At 42.7% G+C, this 25127-nt stretch overlaps 5 protein-coding genes across 6 annotated transcripts; 2 read left to right on the top strand and 3 right to left on the bottom strand.

Moving 5' to 3' along the window:
- Nucleotides 1-372: 372 nt before the first annotated feature.
- On the bottom strand, nucleotides 373-1301 carry LOC115662366 (uncharacterized). Its single transcript, XM_030584513.2, has one exon. The coding sequence runs from the start codon at nucleotides 927-929 to the stop codon at nucleotides 525-527; it is 405 nt and encodes a 134-aa protein (XP_030440373.1). The 5' UTR covers nucleotides 930-1301; the 3' UTR covers nucleotides 373-524.
- Nucleotides 1302-5229: 3928 nt separating this feature from the next.
- Nucleotides 5230-6046, top strand: LOC115662365 (uncharacterized). The gene is made up of 2 exons (XM_030584512.2): nucleotides 5230-5547; nucleotides 5680-6046. The coding sequence occupies exons 1-2, from the start codon at nucleotides 5467-5469 to the stop codon at nucleotides 5908-5910; spliced, it is 312 nt and encodes a 103-aa protein (XP_030440372.1). The 5' UTR covers nucleotides 5230-5466; the 3' UTR covers nucleotides 5911-6046.
- A 3676-nt stretch (nucleotides 6047-9722) lies between these two features.
- Nucleotides 9723-13407, bottom strand: LOC115680755 (uncharacterized). 2 transcript variants are annotated; one of them, XM_056303574.1, is made up of 2 exons: nucleotides 13278-13407; nucleotides 9723-10664 (listed from the first exon to the last, which is right to left on the bottom strand). In XM_056303574.1, the coding sequence occupies exons 1-2, from the start codon at nucleotides 13395-13397 to the stop codon at nucleotides 10086-10088; spliced, it is 699 nt and encodes a 232-aa protein (XP_056159549.1). In that variant the 5' UTR covers nucleotides 13398-13407; the 3' UTR covers nucleotides 9723-10085. The 2 variants fall into 2 exon arrangements, with proteins under 2 accessions (XP_056159549.1, XP_030460449.1); XM_030604589.2 differs by lacking the exon at nucleotides 13278-13407 and adding an exon at nucleotides 10856-11386.
- A 5019-nt stretch (nucleotides 13408-18426) lies between these two features.
- Nucleotides 18427-22290, top strand: LOC115680754 (chloroplastic import inner membrane translocase subunit HP30-2-like). Its single transcript, XM_030604587.2, has 6 exons — nucleotides 18427-18827; nucleotides 19331-19446; nucleotides 21251-21377; nucleotides 21679-21827; nucleotides 21955-22017; nucleotides 22103-22290. Exons 1-6 carry the CDS (start codon nucleotides 18540-18542, stop codon nucleotides 22134-22136), a joined length of 777 nt encoding a protein of 258 aa, XP_030460447.1. The 5' UTR covers nucleotides 18427-18539; the 3' UTR covers nucleotides 22137-22290.
- Nucleotides 22291-22692: 402 nt separating this feature from the next.
- LOC115680597 (protein RESPONSE TO LOW SULFUR 3-like) lies at nucleotides 22693-23424 on the bottom strand. Its single transcript, XM_030604415.2, has one exon. The coding sequence runs from the start codon at nucleotides 23336-23338 to the stop codon at nucleotides 22970-22972; it is 369 nt and encodes a 122-aa protein (XP_030460275.1). The 5' UTR covers nucleotides 23339-23424; the 3' UTR covers nucleotides 22693-22969.
- Nucleotides 23425-25127: the final 1703 nt, after the last annotated feature.

The raw sequence follows: 25127 nt of genomic DNA, 5'->3' as shown, positions 1-25127 counted from the left end.
TACTCCTCTACAACCCGATCAACGAGCAAATAAGAGGCGATTGAAGCAAATACTTCAAGCTTCACTGTAAACCAAGACGGACATCATGAATTAACCGACATAAACTATGGATCTATGCTTCTCGCTCCTTGAAGATGGCCAGAATTTGACGATTGAAAAGGCTTACAAGAAACTAAAACACAGCAATCGATTTGTCCCTATCCGATGGTGCTAAATAAGGATTTCCAGCAGAATTTCATCAAATTTCTTTCCATCGATGAAACAAGGTACGAAAACCAGTCTCGTCATAAGAATTCTCAGCGATTTGCAACAGATCAATGACCAAACTTATGCACAACTAAGAACTTTACGAGCATTTCACAAGACGATACAGAAAATGAATGGATGCATCATCATCAATGATCAATATGAACAAAAGAATTTTAACTTCCATGGAATCATCCAACTCTTACATGCACCAAAAGCACCCCCAGAAAGAGAGAAAATAAAAAACGCCAAAATTCAATTGGCCTCTCATATTATGCTCAGAAAAGCCCGAAAAGAACCGAGAACCCTAGCACAATCAACCAAACAATGTGGACCAAGAGCAGCGCCTGACCCGACAACGGACCCGACCCGCCGCTCCCGACCTCGCAGTAGCCCAATTTCGCGACTCCCACGCCGGAGCACGCGGCGTCGGCGCAGCCGCACCAGTAGGTCACCCCGTCCACGCCGCAGACCGGGTCGGCACGGAAGCACTTGACGGGGCACGAGCCGGGCCGGGCCGCCCCGGAGCAGAGGCCTCCGCCGTCGCCCTCCTCGGTGGGCAATCTGATGGCCGAACCGGAGATCCGCGGCGGCGGCTCCTCCTCCGATCCGACGGCGGCGGAGAAGAAGAGGAGGGCGGCGACGACAACGAGATGGAGCTTGGGAACCGGGGGATCACCCATGATCAAGGGTTCCGGCGAGCTCTCCGAAGGAAAAGCTCGCGCCTTGAATCGGAGCCCAAGATCAAGAAAATTCAAAGGGGGGCGAAACAGTGCGAGGCTCCACGAGAGAGATTCGGAGGTGAAGAAGAAGGGAACAACGCGATCTGGGTCGAGCAAAAGGGATCTATTCTCGGGCTCGAACGCGAAGGATCCGATGAAAAACGGAGTTCCAGGACGAACGTCGGAGAGACCAAGAAAAGGTCGTCGTCGTCGTTTGTTGGCGCGGCGGTTGGACAACCTGCGGCGCTTGACGTTCGAACGACCGTCGTTGTTTTCCTTTTCTTTAATATACTTTTTTCCGTTCTGGACGGCGTCGTCGTCTTTGATTAATTCAATTTCTCTAGAAGCCTGGCCTTACTCGAAATCTGGGGCTTGTATTCCTAGCTTCCTTCTATGATAGTGACAGGGAGGAGATAGTGCTTGCTTGCTTGGTTGGCTTGGGATGGATTTGGATTGGTTCACTGAACAAAAACTATAAATTTTTCAAATACAATACATGTTATTACGAAAAAAAATCATATGAATTCTTTTATTTTTGGTCGGAAACTCTGTAAGGATATAAATTGTCCATGAATTTTGACCCGATGTGTAATGTAGTCTATGAAATTTTCAATTGTTCAATATGCTCCATGAACTTTAACTCAATGTGCAATGTGGTCTCCGAACTTTCAATCTGTTAAATCATGTTTAGTCTCTAGACCATACAAAAATGTTCAATATTGTCCCTGATCTTATATTAATGCAAGGATAATATTAAATATTTTCATATAATTCAGGGATTACATGTCCAAGGACCATATTGAACAAATTAAAAGTCTAGAGACCACATTATACATCGTATTAAAGTTTAGGGATCACATTGAATAAATTAAAAGTTCATGGATCACATTACATATTGGGTCAAAATTTAGGGACCATTTGTATCATTATCCCATATGAATTCACAGACATATATTATCATGTTTTGAAGGGTTTCAACTAATTCGAATACAAGTTAAATATTTCTTGGCTTTTAACAAGTAAGTACATGCCAATAAGTTCTAAAGCAATTAAGACATCTATCATAACTGGACTAAGTTTTTCCAAGGTTTTTTTCGAGACGAGAATATTTTCACGCATGCTCACCCAATAGTGAACAGCATAGTTATGTCGATCTAGATGACAACAAAACCCCACATGTAGCATAGTCCGTCGTGTGTTGGACTACTATTCCTCTCTAGTGGAAAAAGAAAATCTTTAGAGTCTCGTATCGTTGCATTACGCTAAGGTACTAGTTCGTCATTGCCAATCTCGCTATGAGAAGAGATGTAAAGTGTTGTCACCTTTCAAATCAAGGCCTAATTCCCTAAAATATCCTAAACTTTTGGTCAAGTCTCAAATATGTTCCGAACTTTTTTTCGTCTCAGAAAAAACCTTAAACTTTAGGGTCAGTCCCAAATTTGCCCCAAACTTTTTTTTGTCTCAAAAAACCCCCCCAAATTTTAATTCTAGTCTTAAATATGTCCCGAATTTTGTTTTTTGTAAAAAAAAATCACCAAATCTCAATTTATTTACAAAAACCCAACCCGTGATCCAGTCCAGACTTGATGTGTCATTTCCACGTCGATAACAATCCACATCAGCAAAGTAATAGGGCGATAGGTATGGACCGACGTCGCATTTTCACTTCTATAACAAATCCAACCCAATAAAGATTGTTGAAATTCTCAAAAATAAAACCGTTCTAGGATATGAAAGTTAGGGATAATAAAAAATTCACCAAAAAAAAAAATTTTTGTCTAAAAAAATCCAAAACTTTAGGCTCAGTCCAAATTTGTCCCAGACTTTTCGTTATCTAAAAAAAAGCCACATTACTTTGCTGAGTGTGGATTTGCTATCAGCGTGAAAGTGCCACGTCAAGTTTCGACTGGATTATGGGGATAGATTTTTAAAAATAGATTGAAATTTGGTGATTTTTTTTACACAAAACAAAATTTGGGGAAGATTTGGGATTGGATTTAAAGTTTGGATTTTTTTTTTTCTAAGACTAAAAGACGATCAGGGCAAATTTGAGACTAGACCTAAAGTTTATGATATTTTTTGAGATAAAAAAAATTCGAGGCAGATTTGGGACTTGGCCATAAAGGTCTCGTGCCGACAAGAAAAAAGGGGCGACGCTAGCTACAAGTCATTAACTCGATTAGAGTTGTCGTTCTATTGATCAATTCTGACCGCGATAGACGACGACATGCCTTATCATCATAGTTAATTTTTGTCTCTAGGAATGGCAAAAATCCCAACTTGCAGTCGACCGTCTTCACGAGGTAATCATGGAGATATTGCTGAATGGGGAAATCGAGAAAATAGGAATAAGGACCAGAGACCAAATATTACTTGACCAACTCAAGAATTCGAGTGAATCGCCTTGTTATGGGGCATCGCGCCAACAAAGCAGATCGAACGGAGATCGTGACGCGCGCGTGCTCAAGCACTAAACGGCGATAGTAGCAATGACAGTCCTACTGGCCGGTGACGTACCTGCACCCGCAGAACACATCCTAGAAGAGGTCTTCGCCGTGGTCGCTCTTGCATTTTGCCACAGGAGCCTGGTCAGTACACTTCCGGAATTCTGTGAACTCATGGCACGAAATCGGGTCCAACCTCACTATTTTTCCATGAGGCCTCACGTACATGGCTGCAATTTTCCATCAACCAAGAAACGTCGGTAAAAAAGCAAGTTTATAGTCACTTCACGTTTTGCAAAGCAAGATCGCCACATAAAAACTCATACAAAAACCCGAAAAAACAAGGGCCGCGATGAAGAATTGCGCGAACGAAAGCTTGGCCATCTTAGCAAAGTGACTGCTGAGTCAAAGTTAGATAGGAGAGCTGAGTGTAATGTGGAGAAGGCGATGCAATGTCTGGATGTGATTTGATCCAGGGGGCTGATTATATAGCTTGTACGAGGCAACATCGATAGGAAAGTGACTCTGTAAATCCAGAGATTTAGGGAATGTATGCCTGTTGTTTCTAAATCCCCGCTTGATCCTTTTGCTTGAATTTACAACCTTAATTGGAAGAATATCTGCATTCCTATGATACGGTAGCAGGATCGCTTTCATGCATTGAATAGCTGACTACATTGAATTTCTCTCGACAGTGTTCATGTGTTCTTGTTCCTTTTAGGGATTCAATCACAGTTTCGGAAGCTTTCTTAGTAGGATGTTCCCCGAAGGAAGTAAATCAGCATATTCACCTGGTGATTCCGAGTGAATCACAGGATCTGTAAAGGGTTCGACGCGACCGGGCAATCAAAGTGAATTACTCGACATTAAATGATATCGGACATTAGACTTCACAATCAGTTTTAGGTTGTATAATTACCCTTCAAGTGAGAGTGCACGTGCCAAAATTATGATTCAATTCCTCAAGCTCTAGTATGGAAAAATGCAGTTTCTCTAAAACTTCATATTAGGTGTTGTTTTTTAAGGGATAAGGTACGATGATATTAGAAGACGAGTTTTCTATGTATGAAAAAGGATTGCCAAATTTAGACTTTATGAATCAAAATTACAGGCTGAAAGCCCAATTCGTCCCAAGGCGATTTATCGAATCGAAGGGCCCAATGGGGCCAATACCTCTACGGTACAAAAACCGTGTTGTTTGAATTGGCTCGCTTTGGATTTGCCAACTCCTCGATGATTGTCATGGGATTGATATGAGCGACTCGCGGGATCAATTGACTCAATGCGATTCTAGTGGTGTCTAAACAATTATTCGACAAACTCTAGTTCATTGGCCGCAATTATAATCGAATAATTTCTTACCATCGGGCTACCGACCTCAACCTCCTAAACACATCCCAACATAAAACCCTTTTCGAGAAAAGAGAAAACAAAGGGCATAATCCTGTTGTCTAAGAGTAAAGATTGCTCAAAACAGCATCGAATTCCCCAAGGCCCAAAGTAATGGCACTAGAAAATAGATGGTGAGCTCTCAATTTGATCTTTACCCATGTCCAACTGAAAACCCTTGACCAGATCTTCAATAAAAACCCGCCAAATATCAAAAAGATGACTGCATCCGCTTTGCACCTATCCAATCCAAGTCCTTCCACTCTGTCAACGCATGATCCTTCCAAGGCAGACAGACACCCAAGAACACATCAACAGAAAGGGCCAAAGCCAACCTTGTTCTTGCAACAACGTGAGAGGGACAGAAGCATTAACTGTCAAAGACTAACCGTCCCTAACCGCCGAAACCCCATACGTCCCACCATGAAAAACGCCAAACCCAGATACACACAATCTGTCCAAAACCACAAAGGGGGGCCTCGACACAGCGCCAACCATCTCACGATCTCCTAAAAACCATCAGCTCCAATGTTCTAATATTAGCACCCTCTCTCCGTCTATAACTGTTTGCTCCTTCCCTTATTGAAAAAGCGCCGAGCTTTCTTCCCCAACTGCCCCCACAACAACTCATTCCCAAACAAGAGCCCCCTTGCGCGTGAGTGACCATGGGAGGTTGTGCGAGCAAACCCAAGGAGGTCGACGGAGTCCTCCCCGTGGAGGCTCCCGCCACCGAGACCGTCCCTCAGGTAATATTAGTCGAAGCGTGCCGCCCCGCGAGGCCGTTACTGAGTCGTCGTCAATCCCGTATAGGTCGCTGATTCGAATTTCGATCACGTAATGATTGTTTCTGGCGTGTGGGTGATGATAATGGGTTGTAGGAAAACGGCAATGGAGAGGAGACTCAGAAGGAAGCCCCACTGGTGGATCTTTCCGAGCCCGAGCCCGACGAGACCGCGGAGGCTAAGAGTGCCGAGCCTGAAACCGTCACCGGGGAGCTCGGCACTTTGGCCTCGGAATCACCTGTCGAGCCAACAGAGACCAAGTTCGAAGCAGCTGAGGTCGCGACAACCGAAGAGGGGAAGGAAGCCGCGGAAGCGAAGAGCTCCTGAGGTGAACGCCATGATGCTCCACTTGTTATAACAAGATTTAATTTGAAATTGAATTTGTTTCCTGCGTATCGATCAAAAAGAAAAAAACCGAATTGTGCTAGACGTTTTGATATCCAAATAATCTATTTCTTCTATACATCTTGAGTTGCATTCGCCAAGATTTCGGCGAATCCTTTGATATCGATTCGACAAAAAAGGTAAGAACATACATCGCCACCACTTCATTCATTTGAACACTTTCCCTGGAGCTCCTGTCGACGTTAGGAATCGTGGGCTTTATGTGCTTATATCTTTAACCGGCATCTGCACAAACGGTCAGGTTTCAATTCCTTTCTCCTAAGTTCACCATGGCCGAAAAGTTTCAGGACCCAAGTCTTACTTATCATCTCCAGATACAACGTCCTGTAATGAATCAATCAATCAGCAACAAAACGATCAATGCATAGTGGTAGAAACAAGAGAGCGACCATGCTACTTCGTTCTTTTCCCTAAACGGTCTGTTGAAGTTGAAGCCATTCAGCTTGAAAGCAATGGACAGGACGCTAATTCCTAGAGCCGTGTACCACACACATATCTGCTGCAGGCCAAGTAGCTAGGATGATGTGTAAAATGCTGGGAATGGTCAAAACTGGCATGTTAGAACTCAACGGCGGGGCTCGTCTTGGCGGTCGCTCTCGTCATCTTCTGCAACCAGAATTTGTCCCAACTCCAAACAAAACAAAGCAAATGCGATCGACCATGCTTTTTTAATTGGATAGACTGTCTTTGTCCTCTTGCACAGATGGTTGAACTCTCAAAAAGTCGAAATTGAAGGTCCCTTTCTGATACGTTCTCAGTGAATTAGATTAATATAAGCTGACGCGCGTTCGTAGTGCGCATAAGGTCGTAAAAAAGATAATATGCAAATAGATTTTCAAGATTCACGTGCAACAAAACATGACAGTACAGTCGACCAAGGTACCAATGGATCTTAAAATTCCTTGCTTCAGATCCCATCGATTGCGTGCGAATTGTTTTGGATCGAAACTATCTGGACCAATCTTAAGTCTGAGTTTGGCCGGTTCGGGGGATTTGTGGGGTGTTTCATAGCCTTTTGTAGTTGATCATCTACGTTGATGTCTCTAATTTAAAAAAAAAAAATCTGTGTAATCATCATAAGATGAAAATAATTAAAGGTCTCGTGCTTAAACACTAATCTTTTTTTATGAGATAATTACATAAACAATTCCCGAACTTTAGCCTAATTTACAATGTCATCTCTAAACTTTTAATTTGTTCAATGTAACCCCGATATTCAGTTACAATATTAAGCATTTTCATATAGTTCATGAACTAAATTGGATATTTGCCAAAATTTCAGTGATCACATTGAATAAATTAAAAATTTTGGGACGACATTGCATATTAAATTAAATTTAAGAAATTATATTAAATAAATTAAAATTTTAAGAATAAAATTGTACGTTTAGTTAAAATTTTGGAAGTTATTTGTGTTATTTTTCCTTTCTTAAGTGGAACGTAAGCTGTCTTTGACTTTGCTTCTCCGACATTAACTAACTCTGGGGAAACTTTATGATTCGCATAAGATTTTCTCAGATTCTCCACTTAAATGCAGCTTCCACGGTGCTCGGCTTTCGTGCCTTCAACCAACCGCCGTTTCACTTGCTTCGATAAAACATTACGACAACAACCTACTTCCCTTGGTAAAAAATTCGAATTCGATTTTGTGAACGACTCCACTCGTTCAGCACAAAAATTGTTACAAAAGAAAAATATCAGATCTCGATGCATTAATTGTTTTGCATTAGATTAAAACATTTCTTACCGAAAAAAATGCTTAAGAAATTTCTTCATAATGACGCTCGCTAACAAATCCCGATGTATCCGAATCATAGAATTTCTTTTGTATCATTTGTGATTTCCCTTGGAAATCTGCGAATTGATCGCGATTTCCCCGTTCTACTATCTTGATACTTGATAGCCACTTAGGAGTGATCAGTTCTCGAGTGGGCCAGTTCCCACCCAGGAACTGAGAACCAAACCAGAGGGAGCAATTTCCCGTTTCTGCAACCGGGAACCGGTCCACTTAATCCTGGAACTTCCTTTTTTTAAAAATATGTAATCCACAATTCATTACAGGATCTTTATTAGAAGGATGGTAAATCCCTCATGGGAATGAGTAGGGAAAATTACCAATTCAGTCCTCAACCTATTGTATTTGTGCCAATTCAGTCCTCAACCTTTCAATTTGGCCAATTCAGTCCTAAACCTTTTGCAAACCAGCCAATTCAGTCCTTTTGGCCGGCCAGCGCTGACGTGGCCGCCGGCCGGCGCCATGTGGCAATATTTTAATATTTTTTTATTATTATTTTCGATTTTCTTTTTCTTTTTTTTTCTTTTCCTTCTCTCCCCTGGCCGGACAGGCCAGGCGAGACGAGCTGGGCCCTCGCCGCCGCTGGGCGAGAGCGGAGCTCGCCTAGCTCCGGCGAGGCGGAGCTCGCCCAGCCAAGGCGAGCTCCGCCTCGCCTAGATCTGGCGAGGCGGAGCTCGCCTAGCCATGGTGAGCTCCGCCTTGCCAGATCTGGGCGAGGGCGGAGCTCGCCCATCCATGGCGAGCTGGGCCCTCGCCGCTCGCCCAACTCGCCATGGCTGGGCGAGCTCCGCCCTCACCCTCGCCCAGCGGCGGTGAGGGCCCAGCTCACCTCGCCGGAGCTGTGCCCTCGCCGGCGAGCCTCCCCCTTGGCCGGACAGGCCAGGGGGGAGAAGGAAAAGAAAAAAAAAAGAAAAAAATTCAAAAATAATAATAATAAAATATTAAAATATTGCCACGTGGCGCCGGCCGGCGGCCACGTCAGCGCCGGCCGGCCAAAAGGACTGAATTGGCTGGTTTGTAAAAGGTTTAGGACTGAATTGGCCAAATTGAAAGGTTGAGAACTGAATTGGCACAAATGCAATAGGTTGAGGACTGAATTGGTAATTTTCCCGGAATGAGTATGAATTAACAGAAAATGCCTAAGGAGCCATTACGAGTGTTAACAGAACGATGAAAGCAAAGACCTGGAGTTCGACGGGGACGGGTAATTTTGGGGCTTCGAGGTAATTGCCTCGTGGCCATTCTCACTTGGGTGATTGCATGAGTGACTCATTGGTTGTTTGCGTTTGTATGTGTTTGATCAATTTTTCCTTTTGCTTGTGGTGTGCTTTGACTTGATGTGCTTTTCGAAAGAACTGATTTTGAGATTGTGGAAGCTGGTTTTTGTTGTCGTGTTCAATCGTGTTGTTTCAGTGCAACTTCATCGGACGCAAGGCCATTCTTGTTTTCTTTCTGGGTGGAGTTTCGACTGAAACTTCATAGGGTGACGAAGAAGTTGTGTTGTCATGTATTCAAAGAAGAGGTAATCTGGAGGAGGAATCAAAAGCTCTAAACCTTCCCCTACCTCTTTAGTAAAGGAGGGTTGTTGAATCAAGTACGACGAACGAGTCGCATACGAATCGCCTGTGGATCATCGCATTCTGATTTCTTTGTTGCAATCTATGTTTCTCTCACTTGAACAGAAACGAGGGTTTGTGAAGAATTATGGCTTTTTACAGATTTGTAAAAACATAAAAAAAAAACAAAAAAGAAATCGGTCCGAGTTCCACCTAAGGAACCAAAAACCAGACCGATCGGAACCAAAAACCGGACCGGTGTCCTTCGGGAACCATCCAGAACTGGCCGGTTCCATCCGATCCGAGCGGTTCCTTTTGCTCATCCCTAAAAGCCACTACATTACATTCGTGTGTAGTCCGCGCGAAATGATATTACAGAGGCATTCCCGACGAAATCACCTGCTGAAATGATGGGAACATTATGCAAAAGAAACGCAACAGTACAAGTTCAAATCCTTCTCTTTGCCACCGCTAGAGGAAAAGGTACGCAGACTATGCTTGCTGCAACAGACGACAGAAGTAAAAAGCAACGACAAAGTATTGGGCAGCTCCATTTCAACTTGGATTGAAACCTACACTGCCCAATTTATTCTAAGGTATTTTTAATGCACTAAAATGCTCGAAGATCGATCTATGAACTCGACACATGAAGGCGACACGACAGATTCTTATTGGGAGTCGAATCCATCGTATTAGGTCGAGTGTTTAATTTATAGACCGATCTTTGTCGCCACTAACGTTGTCATCTAACCACTTTCTTCGTCTCCATTACCTCCGCCGCCGACGTGGTCGTCCTCCTCCTCGTTGTGCGGAACGACGGCCCATCCGAAGTCAACCGTCACGTCCAGGAAGTAGAGCATGGCCACCAGCACGAAGCAGCTCACGAACATCGGGACCGGCCCGAAGATCCACAGGAACAGGGGCAGCGAGAAGTAGAACGCGCGGAGGCCGAGGGACCAGAAGTAGCTCCCCCGGTTCACGGTGGCGGCCACGTAGTTCGCCGTCACCTGGTGGTGCCGGTGGTGGGGCGACATCTTCTTGTAGGGCGCGTTCACGAGGATGCTGCCGTGGCTGTAGTAGCGGACGGACTGGACGTTGAAGAGGAAGGCGATCAGGAAGCAGACGAGGATGGCGAAGAACTTGACGGAGAAGCTGCGGGGGCTCTTGTCGCCGAAGACGAAGAAGAAGCTCCGGTCGCCGTTGCCGCCAGTCATCAGGAGGCCGATGAGGGAGGTGAGCATGATCGCCGTCGAGGCCAGGAGGGTCGACGCCATTATGTTGTTGCGCAGCGTCTGCACCGCGAGCACTCCGTTCTTGGGCGAGTCCTGCCATTTCCATCGCAACAAAACATGCACAGTCACACGCTGATCAACAGAAGAAACGAGATAACCTATCTCTGTGGGGCTGGAAAACGAGAACTTCATGACATCGGGGCGCATCGATTCATCCGCCCGGAATCAAAAGAAAAGGAAACCGCGGCGAGAACCGGGTGATCGGAAGGAACAGCAAAACAGACCTCCATCATGGCCTGAACCCAGAAGCGGCGGTTGATGGCGTTGACGCCGATGATGGTCTTGTTCGGGTACCTGACGACTCGGTGGAGCAGCCACGCATGGTACGCCAGCAGCACGACCAGGCCCGCCGGGACCAGGACGTAATCGAGGACGCTACCCTCCATGGATGACGATCGAAGCCGTAGCACGCCGCCCCCTTTTCCCTCCGAGCTTCGGTGGGAAGCGAAAGAGGACAAAGAATACTGTGGGCAAAAGCTTAAGAGGGAGAGACACAGCGCAAGTGCGGCACGCGATGTTAATTAAAGGCCGTGGTGGCGAGAGAAATTCGAGTTCGATTTTGCGGACCGCGCGTAGTGGCCTTTCCTGTTTCTCTTTCTCTCTCTCTCTCTCTCTGCTTCCTCGCTTTTTAGTAGAGAATAATTATTGCTGTATGGACCGGATGTATGTGGGTGTGGATTAGGAAATGCATGCACTCGATTCTTTGGATTTCGGAAGAAAAGGAACGAGTTGTTTGGATCTTAATTTCGCGCATTTGAATTCGGGTGTCCGCGGTGCATTGGTTAGTTTAATCGAGTATTGGGGAAGATGGCTATGTTTGTCTAGATCTATCGAAAGTCAAGAGGGAATTCGTGCATTTCCGTTAAGATAAAAAATGTTTCGTGAATCTTGAAATGGTTATTGTGTATGTTTTGTTAGTGCTCTTTAAACGCTCCTTAGCTACACTCTTGAAGCATGTCCGTAACTTTTAAAAAGAAAGAGTTTCTACGGACATGGTTGATATCTATAAATCCGTTTGGGTCAATCACTTTAGTCAATGATTAGATCAGGAACACACATTGTTCCGACCTTAACACGGTTTGTGAAATTCTTGTTCTGTTTTACCAAAAAGTGAAATATCTCGAGAAAAATGATGAAATGGATGAGATTCGACGAAATTGAGTTCTTTGTTGCTTTTGGACGGTAAGGCAAATAGATGCGAAAGTAGAAACATGAAGCGTGTCAGATATTAAGGCTCCGTTCGTTTGACGGAAAATATTTTCCGAGAAGTTATTTTCCTGAAAAATTGCATAATTTTCCGGTGTTCGGCTGAAATCTGAAAAAGTCTCAGAAAATATTTTCCGTTGTTCAGTATGGAAAAGAGTTTCCTTTTTGCAATACGTTTCATATTTTTTAAAAATATTTTTTTTTCTTTTTCTTTTTCTGCTTTTTCCTTCTTCTTCTTCTCCAGCAGGTCGCCGGCCACGGCCACGGCCGATGACCGGCCACAGGTGAGCTCAAGTCTCGCCACAGGCCTGTCGCGACCTCCCCGATCCGGCCTCGTCGTCTAGAGGGTTTAGCTAATGGATTACTAAGTTAAACCTAGCTCAAGCTCTCTCAAGCCTATACCAACTCGCGACTTAAGATTTAAGTTGTTAACATGCAAATCAATTTCATCTAGGAGTCGCCACTAATCAGTTTTTGGTGGATCGATTAGACACCCAAGTAAAGCACGGGAGAAATGCTTCACTTCTACGAACCAGAGACTTAATGGATACGTGAACTTGATTACACTAATTAACCAACTAGTGCCCTTTTGGTACCTAACCTTATTCAATCACCGCCCCTGACGAGGGGCGGCGAGCATCCTCCACCTAGGTCATTGCTGCGGTGACCGGCGACCGACCGAGGCCATCCAAGCCCTAACAAAGGGCTAGACAACCGCGAACCAGCCAGGTCCCGGCGAGGGACTGTCTGGCCGCTTCCTCCCGCAATCACGCCCGGACGGCGGCCCGAACCGTGAACCTCCTTCGCCACCCGAACCACAAGCAGAGACTGAGCTGAGCCAACCAAGCCCCGATGAGAAGCTGGACGGCCATGAACCAGCCAAGTCCCGGCGAGGGACTGGTCAAACCGAGCCCCCGCTCATGTATCTACGAATGCAGACCGTCCTCGTTCGTCGGCGACACACCAAAACTTCTCAGCGAGCAATCAAGACACCACAAGGGAAGGGAGAGACACCAAGGTTCGAAAACGCATCACACACAAAAGAAAACGACGCAAGGATCTCACTTAGGCAAAGCACTAAACAGTTGGAGCACATGGCGAAAATGAGAAATTTTTGACTCAATCGAGGCTTAAACGCGTCCGAAATTCACACATAAAAACGCATAGACAAGCAGGATCAAGCTCGAGGTGTCACCGGCCGGAACTCGCGCGAACTAGACAACCGCTAGCTCCGGCCAGTGAGCCCGAAAACAAGGGATGCATACCAGAATAGGGGAAGGAGAAGCGACTGTTTGCGGCGCTCCCTATCCGGCTCAGCTGGGGCAAATGAGGGCGAACACGGTAGATCGGACTGTGTCCGATCGCCTCGCACTCCTCCGAGCCGGAATCATCGGGAAATCAACTCAAGACTTTTGAAAAAAAAAAAAAACTGAGATCCACCGTGGGCGCGAAAGGGAGGCCGCAGGCTTGAGTGGCGCAGCTAGGAGTCGTCGAACAACACTCGGGCGCGGCCGGGCTACGAGCAAGCTCTCCACTCTCTTCCTCAGATCTCGCTCTCATCCTCTCTCTCTCTCTCTCTCTCTCTCTCTCTCTCTCTCTCTCTCTCTCTCTCTCTCTCTCTCTCTCTCTCTCTCTCTCTCCCTTTTCTCCCTTGCTCCTCCAATTTAAGGCCGGCTGGCAGGCAGGCTCGCATGGCCCCTGCCACCACTAGCCTACCGCGGCCAGCCAATCTCTAGACCCGCAGATCACGCTGCCACCTCCGTGCCTCTGGCTTCTGCTCCGTCTTCTGCCTCTTTGCTTCGTTCAGGCTTCTGTTCCGTCCCTCCCCCCGTATGCTCATAAGCGTTGAACAAGCTGAGAGGAGGGTGAACAGTGTGCGGGCCGAGCGTGGGGGGAAAGGACCGACCAGCGCGAAAAATAAAAAAGGAAAGAAAACAAAAGATGGGCCACGCGAAGATAAAAAAGGAAAGAAAAAGAATAGGCCAACTGACTTGGCCCGAAAAACCTTTTTTTTTATTTATGAATATGTCCTAATAGGCCCTATTAATGCAAATGCACGTAATGTCTATATACCATGCAATTTAATGAAAATATTTTTATTTAGGGGTTAAAAACTAAACCCTAATTTTCTATTCGATAAAACCCTAAATGATTAGGTAAAAGTTAGGTGTCAACAGCTGCCCCTCTTTGAAGGGGAGCTCAAAGAGGTTCCTTTCAAAGATAAGAGACACTTAAATTTTGTTCATGAAGGGCATGAAAAGATGCATGAGAGATGATTTGACTTGGATTTTTTTTTTTTGCCGATACCCACCTAACAGGGGAATCCTTTTATTCAATAAGGTCTTACCATGTAAGAATGGTCTTGACCGAGAAGGAAGCCATACCATGTAAGAACGGGCTTTTGGCTGAATGAAAGGATAGCCATGCCATGTAAGAACAAGCTTTTGGCTAAATAAAGTCTCACCATGTAAACAAAAAAAACTCCGGGTTGCGAAAGCTCGCCAGGTCGATAAGGCGCTCCGGGTTGCGAAAGCTCACTGTGCAAGGAAAAAGACTCTGGGCTGCGAAAGCTTGCCAGGTCGATAAGGCGCTCCGGGCTGCGAAAGCTCACCGTGCAAGGAAAAAAACTCTAGGCTGCGAAAGCTCGCCAGGTCGAAGGGGTGCTCCAGGCTGCAATAGCTCACCGTGCAATGAAAAAGACTTTGGGTTGCGAAAGCTCGCCAAGTCGAAGGGATGCTCCGGGCTGCAAAAGCTCACCGTGCAAGGAAAAAGACTCTGGGCTGTGAAAGCTTGCTAGGTCAAAGGGGTGCTCCGGGCTGCAAAAGCTCACTGTGCAAGGAAAAAGACTCTGGGCTATGAATGCTCGCCAAGTCGATGGGGTGCTCCGGGCTACGAAAGCTCACCGGGCAAGAAAAAAAAAACTCTGGGCTACGAAAGCTTGCCAGATCGATGGGGTGCTCCGAGCTACGAAAGCTCACCGTGCAATTCTGAGGCTGTAAATATATCAAGCAAGAAGATTCCGAAATGACCACTGCACATCTAACGGAATATGTTATAACAGGTGCCCTGGTAGGGAAAGCATACCAGACAAAATCATTATCATTCGAATGTCATGAAGGACACTATCAAAAGAAAATCATCACTGAGGAGGTGTTAATTATATGAGCAATTCAAGTTGATTTTAATTGTCTAGCAAACATTCGTTGAAGCAAATAGATGTGAAAGTAGAAACATGAAGCGCGTCAGATATTAAAGGTTGCAAGATTTATAAAGGAAAATGTACAAACAATTAAAAGCTTGGTGGTTTTGTCATTTCTTTGGAATGTATTTGTCTACACAAGCAAAACTTTAGGCATTGTAATTAGGACACAATTTAGCAAAACAATTTGGTTTTCACATGATTGTCATTGAGATTGACTCTAACTTGTTAGTCTAGAGCTTATAATTGATAATGTTGGCCCTACTTCACTTAAAGATATCATAAGACTATCGAGATCTCACTTTGAGTTTAAATGCAACGTAATGTTTTAGAAGGAAATCATCTTATTATCTAGCTTGCTAGCTCTAGAATTGATAAGCCTTTAGATACTATTAGGTGATTAAACAGGGATTGTAAATTCTAGATATTAATTTTTATTTTCGGCTTTATCCGTTTTTCATATCAAAAAAAAAAAATCTAGGAAGAGTAAATTCGCAGGAAAATTAAAGACGAAAGTAAATGTGTATATATTAAAAGAAGTTATGTGATTAAATGGTTTTATCCCTCAAATGATTATCATTATATTTTTTTTATATCCCACCACTAACAAATATTTACAAAAAGTAATGGTATTTGATTCCAAACAAAACTTTATAGGACTATCTACACTTTCCGAGATTCTAACCACAATTCTCTATCATCTAACGGTGATTTCCCACAATTCTATACCATGTGCTTTTACCAATCCACCGTCTTTGTCTTCGATTGATGTGTTGGCAAACCTCTGCTTGGTTCATAAATAGCACCGTTTTAACACTTAGCAAAATCCGCAATAATCTATTATCAATGACTTTGTCTGATACATGTCGATTTCTTTCAAACTGTCGACTAATGAAGGATCTCATCGACTAACCTCTGCAATATTTGTTGTCAACGACTTTATTGGTGAATTATCGTTTATTTTGTATCATTGTTGACTTTTGCTTTGGCCAGACCTTACTTTCATCAACCGAGCTTACTACTCATCAGTAATAACCAAAAGTTGGTCATTTTATTTGTGTCGACACATTTCCTAATAGCTTCTAATGTTAATATATCCCGTGCACGAAATGAAGAAAATTAATTTTAAGTGGTTATCAAGATTTTATACCATATCGAGCAGCACAAACTACATTTATCCCACATATCAAAACATAATTAATTTCCACTCTCTTCATTAAATAGTGTGATGTAGTGGCGTTGTTTGGTGTTTAGACGTGCTCACTAACTTAAATGATTTATTATAGAGTACCTCCTTACTTAGTAAAATCAATTTAGCAGACGAATTTTAGTATCTCTAGCACTGCAACAATAAGTAAAAAAAAATCCATGGTTTCCCAAACAAAGGAAAACTAAAATAATAAAAATTATTTTTAAAAAAAATATAAAAAAAATAATTAAAATTTTGATTTTTAAAAAATATATAAATCATTAAAAATTAGATTTTGTTTTTTGCTTGAGATAAAGTAATGAGATTGAAATCATTTCCCAATGAGATCCAAACATCAGGAAAACGTTTTCGATCATATATCACCAAATAAAAAAAATTAACTGTATTCGTGAAAAATATTTTATTGAAAAATAATTTCTTTTATCATTAAATTTTTCGTGAAATAATTACACTCAAATATTTCACCATGTTGTGACTTTACAATTTATTCTTTTCTGCTAAGCTAAACCTCTCTCTCCAAGTCAAATCAATGGAGAGATTGATTTTGACCGCCCCTGGTGTTCATGGCGTGGCGAATTAGATTTTTTTTTTTAAGAAAATAAGGTCGATGACATAATAACGCAGGCGTTTACCTTACAAAATCTCAAATAGATCCTTAAGATATTCATTTTTTTTACATCAATAGGGATTGGAGTAATTCTTTTTTTTTTTCTTTTTGCAGTCACGTTAACGATTGTCTTTTGGTACATTTAGCAGCACACAACCCTTAATAAAAGAATTTTTATATTTGAAGATATTAATTTTAAGATTTATACCAAGAAAAATTCCAAACTGATACACCTATAACAATTTTACTCAAAACTAATTTTTTAACCAAAAAAAATCCTAAACTAGTACACATGTGACAAATTCACCCCAAACTAATATTTTGACCACTAAAAACCCCATACTGGTACATTTGTAACAAATTTACCCTTCGAAAACTATTAGATTAATACTACAAAAAATTACAAACTGATACACTTGTGATAAACGGAAGGTAAAATATAAAATCGACATATCAGTCAACTGCTGAGTGTCATTTAATAAAGCAATTTGACAGTAAAATTTGACGAAAACAAATCGAGGGTAAATTTGTCACAGGTGTACCTGTTTGAGATTTTTCGTGGTACTAACCCTTAATTTTATAATTTCATGCGCATGACAAAAATGAGCCTATTAGTGTTTAGATGTTCTTTTTAGTTGTTTAAAATGGGTACTTATCTAAACTGTCCTAAACCTATAAAAGGCTACAATTAGAGCGGCACTGGTGATTTCGGAATCCCCGTTTCTCATCTCAAGATAAACTTTTCGAGTTCCTCGCCGCCCATGATAATAAGATCTACCCTTCTATGGATACTCAGTATGATTTCACCGAAGCAAGTTGTTTATCAAATATACCATCGAACGGTATAATGACATTTATTTTCCGTCTCTCACGAGTGATCGAGATAGTAGCATTGACGGAGACAATGACTGCCGTGGTGGTAGTCATTGGCTAGTCATAGACTCGATCAATGTTATAATATAAATTAGTTAATTGATTCTTATTTAAGATGAAATTTTATCTACGTCAACCAAACCAAACTAAACGCTATTGCAAAAGATAGCATTTGTATTATCCAAGAAATGACTCAAATGATTCCCGAACTTTGGCCTAATACATAATGTAATCCCTAAATTTTTAATTTATTTAATGTGATCCTTGAACTTGAGCCTAATGTATAATATCGTCCATTTACTGTTAATTTGTTCAATATTATTTCTGAATTTTTGATAAATATTCAATCTTGTCCCTAAATTATATGAAATTATTCATTGTTTTCCCTGAACTTGAATTAATTGAAGGTTAACATTGATCATTTTCATATAATCCATGAACTAACTTGAACATTACCAAAAGTTTATGACCATATTGAACAGATTAAAAGTTCGGGGATCATAATACATATTGAATTATAGTTCGTGAGCTACATCGAACAAATTAAAATTTCAAAAATCATATTACACGTCAAGCTAAAATTCAAGACCGTTTCCGTCGTCATCCCGTATTGCCTCGAGAAAGAGGCGGGTCCCGGTCGGACCGGAGGCAGAGGTTTAAACAAACGGACAATCCGAAAAAGGATCATTACAAAATCCGAATTTCTGCCGAACATACTCTCTCTCTAAAATCTATCCTCTTAACCGCAGTCGCCGAGCCAACAGGACGCAGAGCACCACCATCCTCGGCGAAACCCTCGCGAGTTCGCCGCAAATGGAGCAGGGCAAGGAGGGGATGATGGTGTCCAAGCTCGCGCCTCCGCAGAACCCGGTCGAGCAGCTGCAGGCTCGCTTCAAGGAGCTGGAGGCCGGGTTCAAGGCGTGGCTGTCCAAGCAGTCCCTGCCCGTCGAGGCCGCCGTCGTCACCGCCACCGGTGGCCTCCAGGGCGCCACCATCGGCGCCTTCATGGGGACCCTCACCAACGACGTCTCCTCCTCTTTCGCTCCCCCTCCCCAGGCCAATCTCAACCCCGAGGCCATGGCCTCGCTCAAGCAAGCTCAGGTCGGAACTTGTTTCGAGCTAATTATGTGTTCCTCTCGTTTCCGTTTGGGACGAGTGCTTTTGGGTTGCTTCTTGTTTCTTCAATAGAATTCGTCGGGTTGGTTTGCTAGTGACAAGATACACACGAATTCGTGCAATTGATTTTTTTCTTTTTGCCTCGCGTTGGTGGAATGATGACGACCAAATTGTGAACTCTGAGAGTTCGCAATGTCACATTGTGAGCTCAAGATGTTGTTATGTTATCTCAATCAATTCTTTGACCTGTGTAATGTGGTTTTTTAAGGGATACATTGAGTACTGAGATTGTCAGGAATCGAATTCACGCATCTAGAGTGCAAATCTTGCTCAGGAGAAGAGATGTGTCAAACGACTTTTCAGATTTTGCCTTTAACTTTAGCCAGTTGCTTGGTCCAAGGGGGACCGTTCCGTTGACTTAATCAGTATACTGGCCGATGACGGGTAGGGATTCGTGAAAATGTGGTAAGCGTGTTCCTTTGCTGCAGGCTTTATCGGGAGGTCCCTTGGTACAAGCTCGCAACTTCGCTGTCATGACTGGTGTCAATGCAGGCTTATCTTGTGTCATGAAGAGGCTGAGAGGGAAGGAGGATGTTCAGTCCAGGTAATCATTTTTACCTCTTGTTTTTCTCTGGATCAAAATATCTGGTAGGGTTTTTAGGTGCTTATCTGGTACACTTAATTTCCGCTCCCTTTTGGGTTATTATCGCCGTTCATTTAAAGAAGAGTGAAATAGGTTCCATATGATAGGATCTTACCTGCAAGTAAGTTTATTAGGTTTTTGCACATTAGCTTTTTTCTAATTTCATGCATGTTACCCTGCAGAAAATACTAATTGAAGTATGTAAGCAATCAGAGTATTCTGCTGCTCTTAGCAGGCTTGCCTATAGCTATCAGAAGTATGGAGTTCTGGTTGGAATAATATATCTGACCCTCTTATGTTTCTTGAGTTATCTTTACTTTGGATTGCCAATCGCTGGTTGTCATTATTGGAAACTTGATAAAAATTCGAGTCATGGTTGTAGACCTGCATGTTCTTGCCCTAAAGATTCATTTATATAGAGAAAAGTGAAAGATCAGTTGGTGTTTCTTATGAAGGTATCTTCTTGAAGATGATTATTATCTGCAGTTTTGGCAAAAATAAGTTCCTATACAGCAAGTGCTATGTAATATCTAGGTACACTTGCTTAAGATTTTACAAGACACTGTGTATGGATTCTTTTTAAGAGATTATTATTGCATTTGGTCGTTCACTACGGCAATACTCTAACTAAAATACCATTCAGCTGTGTCTGACATTTTTTTTTCGGCCAATTGGTGGACGCGTGAACTAAGTTTATGTTCTGACAAAAAAAAAGAACTAAGTTTATGTAACCTGTGATGTTAAGTCAAGTGACAAATTGCTGGCCGAGTCTCCTTTGTGCACTTCCATTCTCTGTTAGACAGTTGTTTTTCTGCTCATAGCAGGAAATTACGGTCACGAAGGCTCTTTTTTGTTATTGAGTGTCGCAGGAATAAATACCATCTCATTTCATTGCAGTTTTGGTTTCCAATTCTCATATTCGTACTGTTACAATTAGGCTTCCTTCAGTCTAGATAATGACAGAAGCTTCCTTTTTTGTGCAAAATATAGCTTTGCTTCAGCTACTCAGTTTGTAGAAAGATTATATTCAAATGAGATTATTTTACAGAGTTCTTTTTCCTTTTCTTAATGTGGTTAGTATTAACAATACTCTCACAAATTGTTTAATGAGCATGATTCTCTGTTGCAAATCATTAGATGGTTGTAAATGACAAACTTGGGGTGTGTCTTCAGTGAGATTAACTAATACAACCCTGAAAGGTTTGAAGGGAAGTTGCTACGTCATTCTTCTCCACTCTGCTTGTCTTATTTGCTTTATCTAATCAATTTCTCTCCGATTTGTTTGTGCTTATTGGGTTCTCCAATAGCCCAAGCTTTGTTGAAGGCTGAGTTGTTCACTCTGAACTTTAAATGATTAGATACCTTATCTGTGCCTACATTCAGCAATGGTGCATGGAAATTAAACATCGTGTTTATTCCTTCTATCAATCTTCTTGTTTCTTCTTTTCTGAAGAAGCTTCACAAGACTCTGTTGCAAATTCTTCTTTTGGTCTGACTGGTGTAGCTTCATTCTCAACATGTAGGTTGAAGACGATACTCGAAACTTTTCTTTTTAATTTTAGCGTTCTGTTTTCTTTCCTCATCATCACTTGCTTGGTTGACGGTTTATGTCTGAACTGTCAAGATCTTCTCTCTAGCTCCATGCTTTCAGTCCTTTAATAGGTTGGCAGATGACTGCTTGCTTGAAGTGGCCTGTTTTCCACTCTCCTGTATCTGCTGATCCTCAGCTAATATGTAGTGATATTACTTTTACTTGTAATCGCAGTATGGTGGCCGCTTTTGGTTCTGGTGCCATGTTTTCATTGGTGAGTGGCATGGGTGGCCCAAACCAGGCAGCAAATGCTGTTACTTCAGGACTCTTTTTTGCTCTCGTCCAGGGTGGACTATTTAAGGTGAGATATATTAATTTTAAGCTTTGCAGTTATGAGTAGCAGAATTCCAGTCTGAGTTTCACCACAAATCATCACACATAGTGAAACTGGGGATCTTGTCCATTTTCGATTTGATTAAAACAGAATGGGATGATATGGTAAAGATTAGGACCCAGTGTTTCTTCTTGAAAACGAGTCGAGAGTTTAAAAGTTTCGAAGGGATTTGACCCTTGTGAAACTCACCATTTGAGCATGGTTGTTTATGTGACGATGTCATTGTGGAGCAGTCTAATGCTTGGTAATTCCGTGTGGGCCTCTGCAGTTTGGGCAGAAGTTCTCCCAACCACCAGAGGAAGATGTGCACTATGTTAGAACGAGAAATATGTTGACAAGGCTGGGTCTTCAGACTTACGAGAAGAATTTCAAGAAAGGCCTTTTGACAGACAACACTTTGCCTCTGCTTAACGATAGGCAAGTTCTTGGTTAAATTCTTTCCGCGTGCACTTACGCGCATTGAAAATTCGTCGGAGTTTATTGTTAATTATCTTCTAAGGCTCATTTCTCATCTTGTGATGACTCTGGACTGTCACTTCCACAGTGCTCTTCAAGATGTGAAAATTCCTCCTGGACCGAGGCTACTCATTCTTGACCACATTAAGAGGTACGATCCATGACACGTTCTGACTATTTGTTCCCTTTGTGATCTTCGTATCCGTTAACGTGGTTGTGAAATTATATGCTTCCAGGGATCCGGAGCTGAAAGGAACGAGAAAGCGATAGATGCAGTTGGTTAGCGGCCGTGAGAAATATTTGCCATTTGAGATACACTTGTACGAGTGTAATTTTCCCTCATCTTTGCTATAGTCTCTAGTACGTGGGTTAAATCAAATTGATGATCATCTTGAGATGCAAATGCCGAATGCAATTGATTTCCGATGTGTGTGGCGTTTTTGCTCTGACGGTTCTTCGGTTGGGCTTCAAGAATGCAGCCGTGTCTCTGTCCTTTCAATACGCATTAACGGGCTGAAGTCCGAGCTTATTCTATGACTTGAGAATCCTGATGGGAAGCAAAATACAGGGAGAATAATTGAAGCTTTGCAGTTCAGTTTTTGTCACCTGCTGCATTGCCATCATGTACCCTTGCCTGCGGGGACTAATCTCTCAGACGTTTCATCTGCGCCACGAAAATTTTGCCCAAGACATTCGAGTCGGCGCTTTTCTATTTACCAATGTCGAGGTTTTACCCATCGAAGGATGGTCCACGACCAGTTCGACAATCAGGAATTTAAGTGATTTACAGGGTGCATGAAATTTGCAACGTCATGAAGCCAGAAGAAACGGAGACAAAGAAAGGGGAATTGGATTTGCTCTTGTCAAACTCTTCGTCGTCCTCCTACAAGTCGTGGGAGAAAGAATCTGCTAGCTACGTCCGAAATCTCCCTAACGAAAACAACTGCATTTCGATTACATCTCAGCCACAGGGCCCTAAAATCTAGCTACAATTGACAATGATCGTCCGCAAAACCGGACATTTACTTATACATCTCGATCCCCTCTCCTCAGGACAGGCGAGGAAACGTGGGAAAAATTGTGCGGCAAGGACCAACCGCATTTCACGACGGGGGAAGAACGGAGTCGACCTGGAGGAACTTCCGGGCCCGCGCGAGCTGGTCCGCGAGGCTGAGGATGCGGGCGTGGTAGGCGCGCGCCTGGAGGACGGCCTCGGCCTCAAGCTCGCCAAGCTGGGTGCAGAGCCTCTCCTCCGCCTCCTCCGCCACCCTCAGCCTCTCCGACGTCCTCCGCAGCTCCTCCCTCGCCGCCTCCTCCTTCTCCCGGCTCTCCCTCAGCTCCCTCTCCAGCTCCGAGTTCCTCCGCCTCAGCTTCTCCTGCTCATCGCCGCCGCCCCCTGCTAGCGCAGCAGTCGCCGCCCGTGACAGGGCCTGCCTCGCCAGGGGATCCAACGCCGCCATTGCCGGAGCCATTGCAAATTTACGTGCTCTCTCTCTCTCTCTCTCTCTCTCTCTCTCTCTCTCTCTCGAATCGAACGACCAATGAATGGATGATGAGTTTTTTGGTTGGCTGTGGAAGCCATCGATGCGAAGGGTCGTTCTTTATAGGGCTTTTCGGGAATGTCCAGGTTCAATGAATCCGAAAAGGGTACGAGAAATCGTGCTCACGTATGTGCTTGGCTATTTCGCTTGGATTCTATGGTTGAGGAGGCGTCATGGTTCATCCTATCTCAACCGTCCCAACTGAGATCCGTTGAACGACTGAGATCTATTATATTCGAATTAATAAAAACTTAGGCAAGGTACATATTATGTTTTTATTCGTCATGTCTTTCACCGTCGAGGAACCAAAGTTACCGCATTATTTGTCAAAAACAGAAAAATAATGGTCGAACCATTTATCGATGAAATCTTTTTCTAAGGTTCATAATCACGATATGACTTTTTGGCTGCGGATCTACTCAGTCCTATCGCCCCTCTCGTATTCGAAAAACTCGATCCCGTCTCATCCCCCGCTTTGTAAAAAGTTTCACAATAATTTCCGTTTTATTTTATTTTTATGTGTGTAGTGAACAACCGTTAGACAGTTGTTTTTCTGCTCATAGCAGCAGAGTTTGGTCGTGGGCTCTTTTTGTTATTGAGTGTCGCAGGTTAAATAAATACCATCTCATTTCATTGCAGTTTAAGTTTCCAGTTCTCATATTAGTACTGTTTCAATTAGGCTTCCTTCAGTCTAGATAATGACAGAAGCTTACCTTTTTGGTGCGAAATATAGCTTTGCTTCAGCTACTCAGTTTGTAGAAAGATTATTGTCAAATGAGATTATTTTACAGAGTTCATTTTCCTTTTCTTAATGTGGTTAGTATTAACAATACTCTCACAAATTGTTTAATGAGCATAATTCTCTGTTGCAAATCGTTAGATGGCCATAAATGACAAACTTGGGGTGTGTCTTCAGTGAGATTAACTAATACAACCCTGAAAGGGTTGAAGGGAAGTTGCTACGTCATTCTTCTCCACTCTGCTTGTCTTATTTGCTTTATCTAATCAATTTCTCTCCGATTTGTTTGTGCTTATTGGGTTCTCCAATAGCCCAAGCTTTGTTGAAGGCTGAGTTGTTCACTCTGAACTTTAAATGATTAGATACCTTATCTGTGCCTACATTCAGCAATGGTGCATGGCAATTAAACATTGTGTGTTTATTTCTTTTATCAAACTTCTTGTTTCTTCTTTTCTGAAGAAGCTTCACAAGACACTGTAGCAAATTCTTCTTTTGGTCTGACTGGTGTAGCTTCATTCTTAGCATGTAGGTTGAAGACGATTAGACATGGCCACGGAACTGGAACCGGTTCCGGTTTGTGGCCATGTATGAACCAGCGGTTCCGGGCCGATTCCGGTTCCGGCCGATAAAAATTAAAAAAATAAATTATGAAATAAAAAAATAATGAATTACCAAATTATGAAATAATGAATTATTCAATATAAAATGTAATCAAAATGTACATTCTAATCAAATTTGGGGAAAAAAAGAGAGAAAGAGATGGGGCTTGAATTTAATAAATTATCATTAAGGGTGCGAATGGCATTCTCCTCCAGAAATCAAATTCTTGCCAGAAATTGATTTCTGGAATTCTTGCCAGAAATTGATTTCTGGAGGAGAAATCTGTTTGGTAAAACATGACTAATTTCCCGAAATTGATTTCGGAACATAAATCTGCTTTTGATTTGTTGATTTTTTTGCACCTAAAAAATTTAAATTTTA

Source organism: Syzygium oleosum, unplaced genomic scaffold (assembly GCF_021117445.2).
Source record: "Syzygium oleosum isolate NSW1041296 unplaced genomic scaffold, Sole_v2.1 Sole_v2.28, whole genome shotgun sequence".
Classification (NCBI taxonomy): domain Eukaryota; kingdom Viridiplantae; phylum Streptophyta; class Magnoliopsida; order Myrtales; family Myrtaceae; genus Syzygium; species Syzygium oleosum.
Note: the sequence above shows the minus strand (reverse complement) of the source record. Positions and strands in the feature narration are given on the sequence as shown.

What these genes read in the sequence shown, in the direction of transcription:
- LOC115680755 (XM_030604589.2), bottom strand. Translation starts at nt 11,017, where the DNA reads ATGGAGGGTAGCGTCCTCGATTACGTCCTGGTCCCGGCGGGCCTGGTC. An exon ending in GGGTTCAGGCCATGATGGAG is followed by an intron (nt 10,665 to 10,855) that starts GTCTGTTTTGCT and finishes TGGAAATGGCAG; the next exon opens with GACTCGCCCAAGAACGGAGT.
- LOC115662366 (XM_030584513.2), bottom strand. Translation starts at nt 929, where the DNA reads ATGGGTGATCCCCCGGTTCCCAAGCTCCATCTCGTTGTCGTCGCCGCC.
- LOC115680597 (XM_030604415.2), bottom strand. Translation starts at nt 23,338, where the DNA reads ATGGCTCCGGCAATGGCGGCGTTGGATCCCCTGGCGAGGCAGGCCCTG.
- LOC115680754 (XM_030604587.2), top strand. Translation starts at nt 18,540, where the DNA reads ATGGAGCAGGGCAAGGAGGGGATGATGGTGTCCAAGCTCGCGCCTCCG. An exon ending in CCTCGCTCAAGCAAGCTCAG is followed by an intron (nt 18,828 to 19,330) that starts GTCGGAACTTGT and finishes CCTTTGCTGCAG; the next exon opens with GCTTTATCGGGAGGTCCCTT. An exon ending in TTGCCTCTGCTTAACGATAG is followed by an intron (nt 21,828 to 21,954) that starts GCAAGTTCTTGG and finishes TCACTTCCACAG; the next exon opens with TGCTCTTCAAGATGTGAAAA.
- LOC115662365 (XM_030584512.2), top strand. Translation starts at nt 5,467, where the DNA reads ATGGGAGGTTGTGCGAGCAAACCCAAGGAGGTCGACGGAGTCCTCCCC. An exon ending in CCACCGAGACCGTCCCTCAG is followed by an intron (nt 5,548 to 5,679) that starts GTAATATTAGTC and finishes AATGGGTTGTAG; the next exon opens with GAAAACGGCAATGGAGAGGA.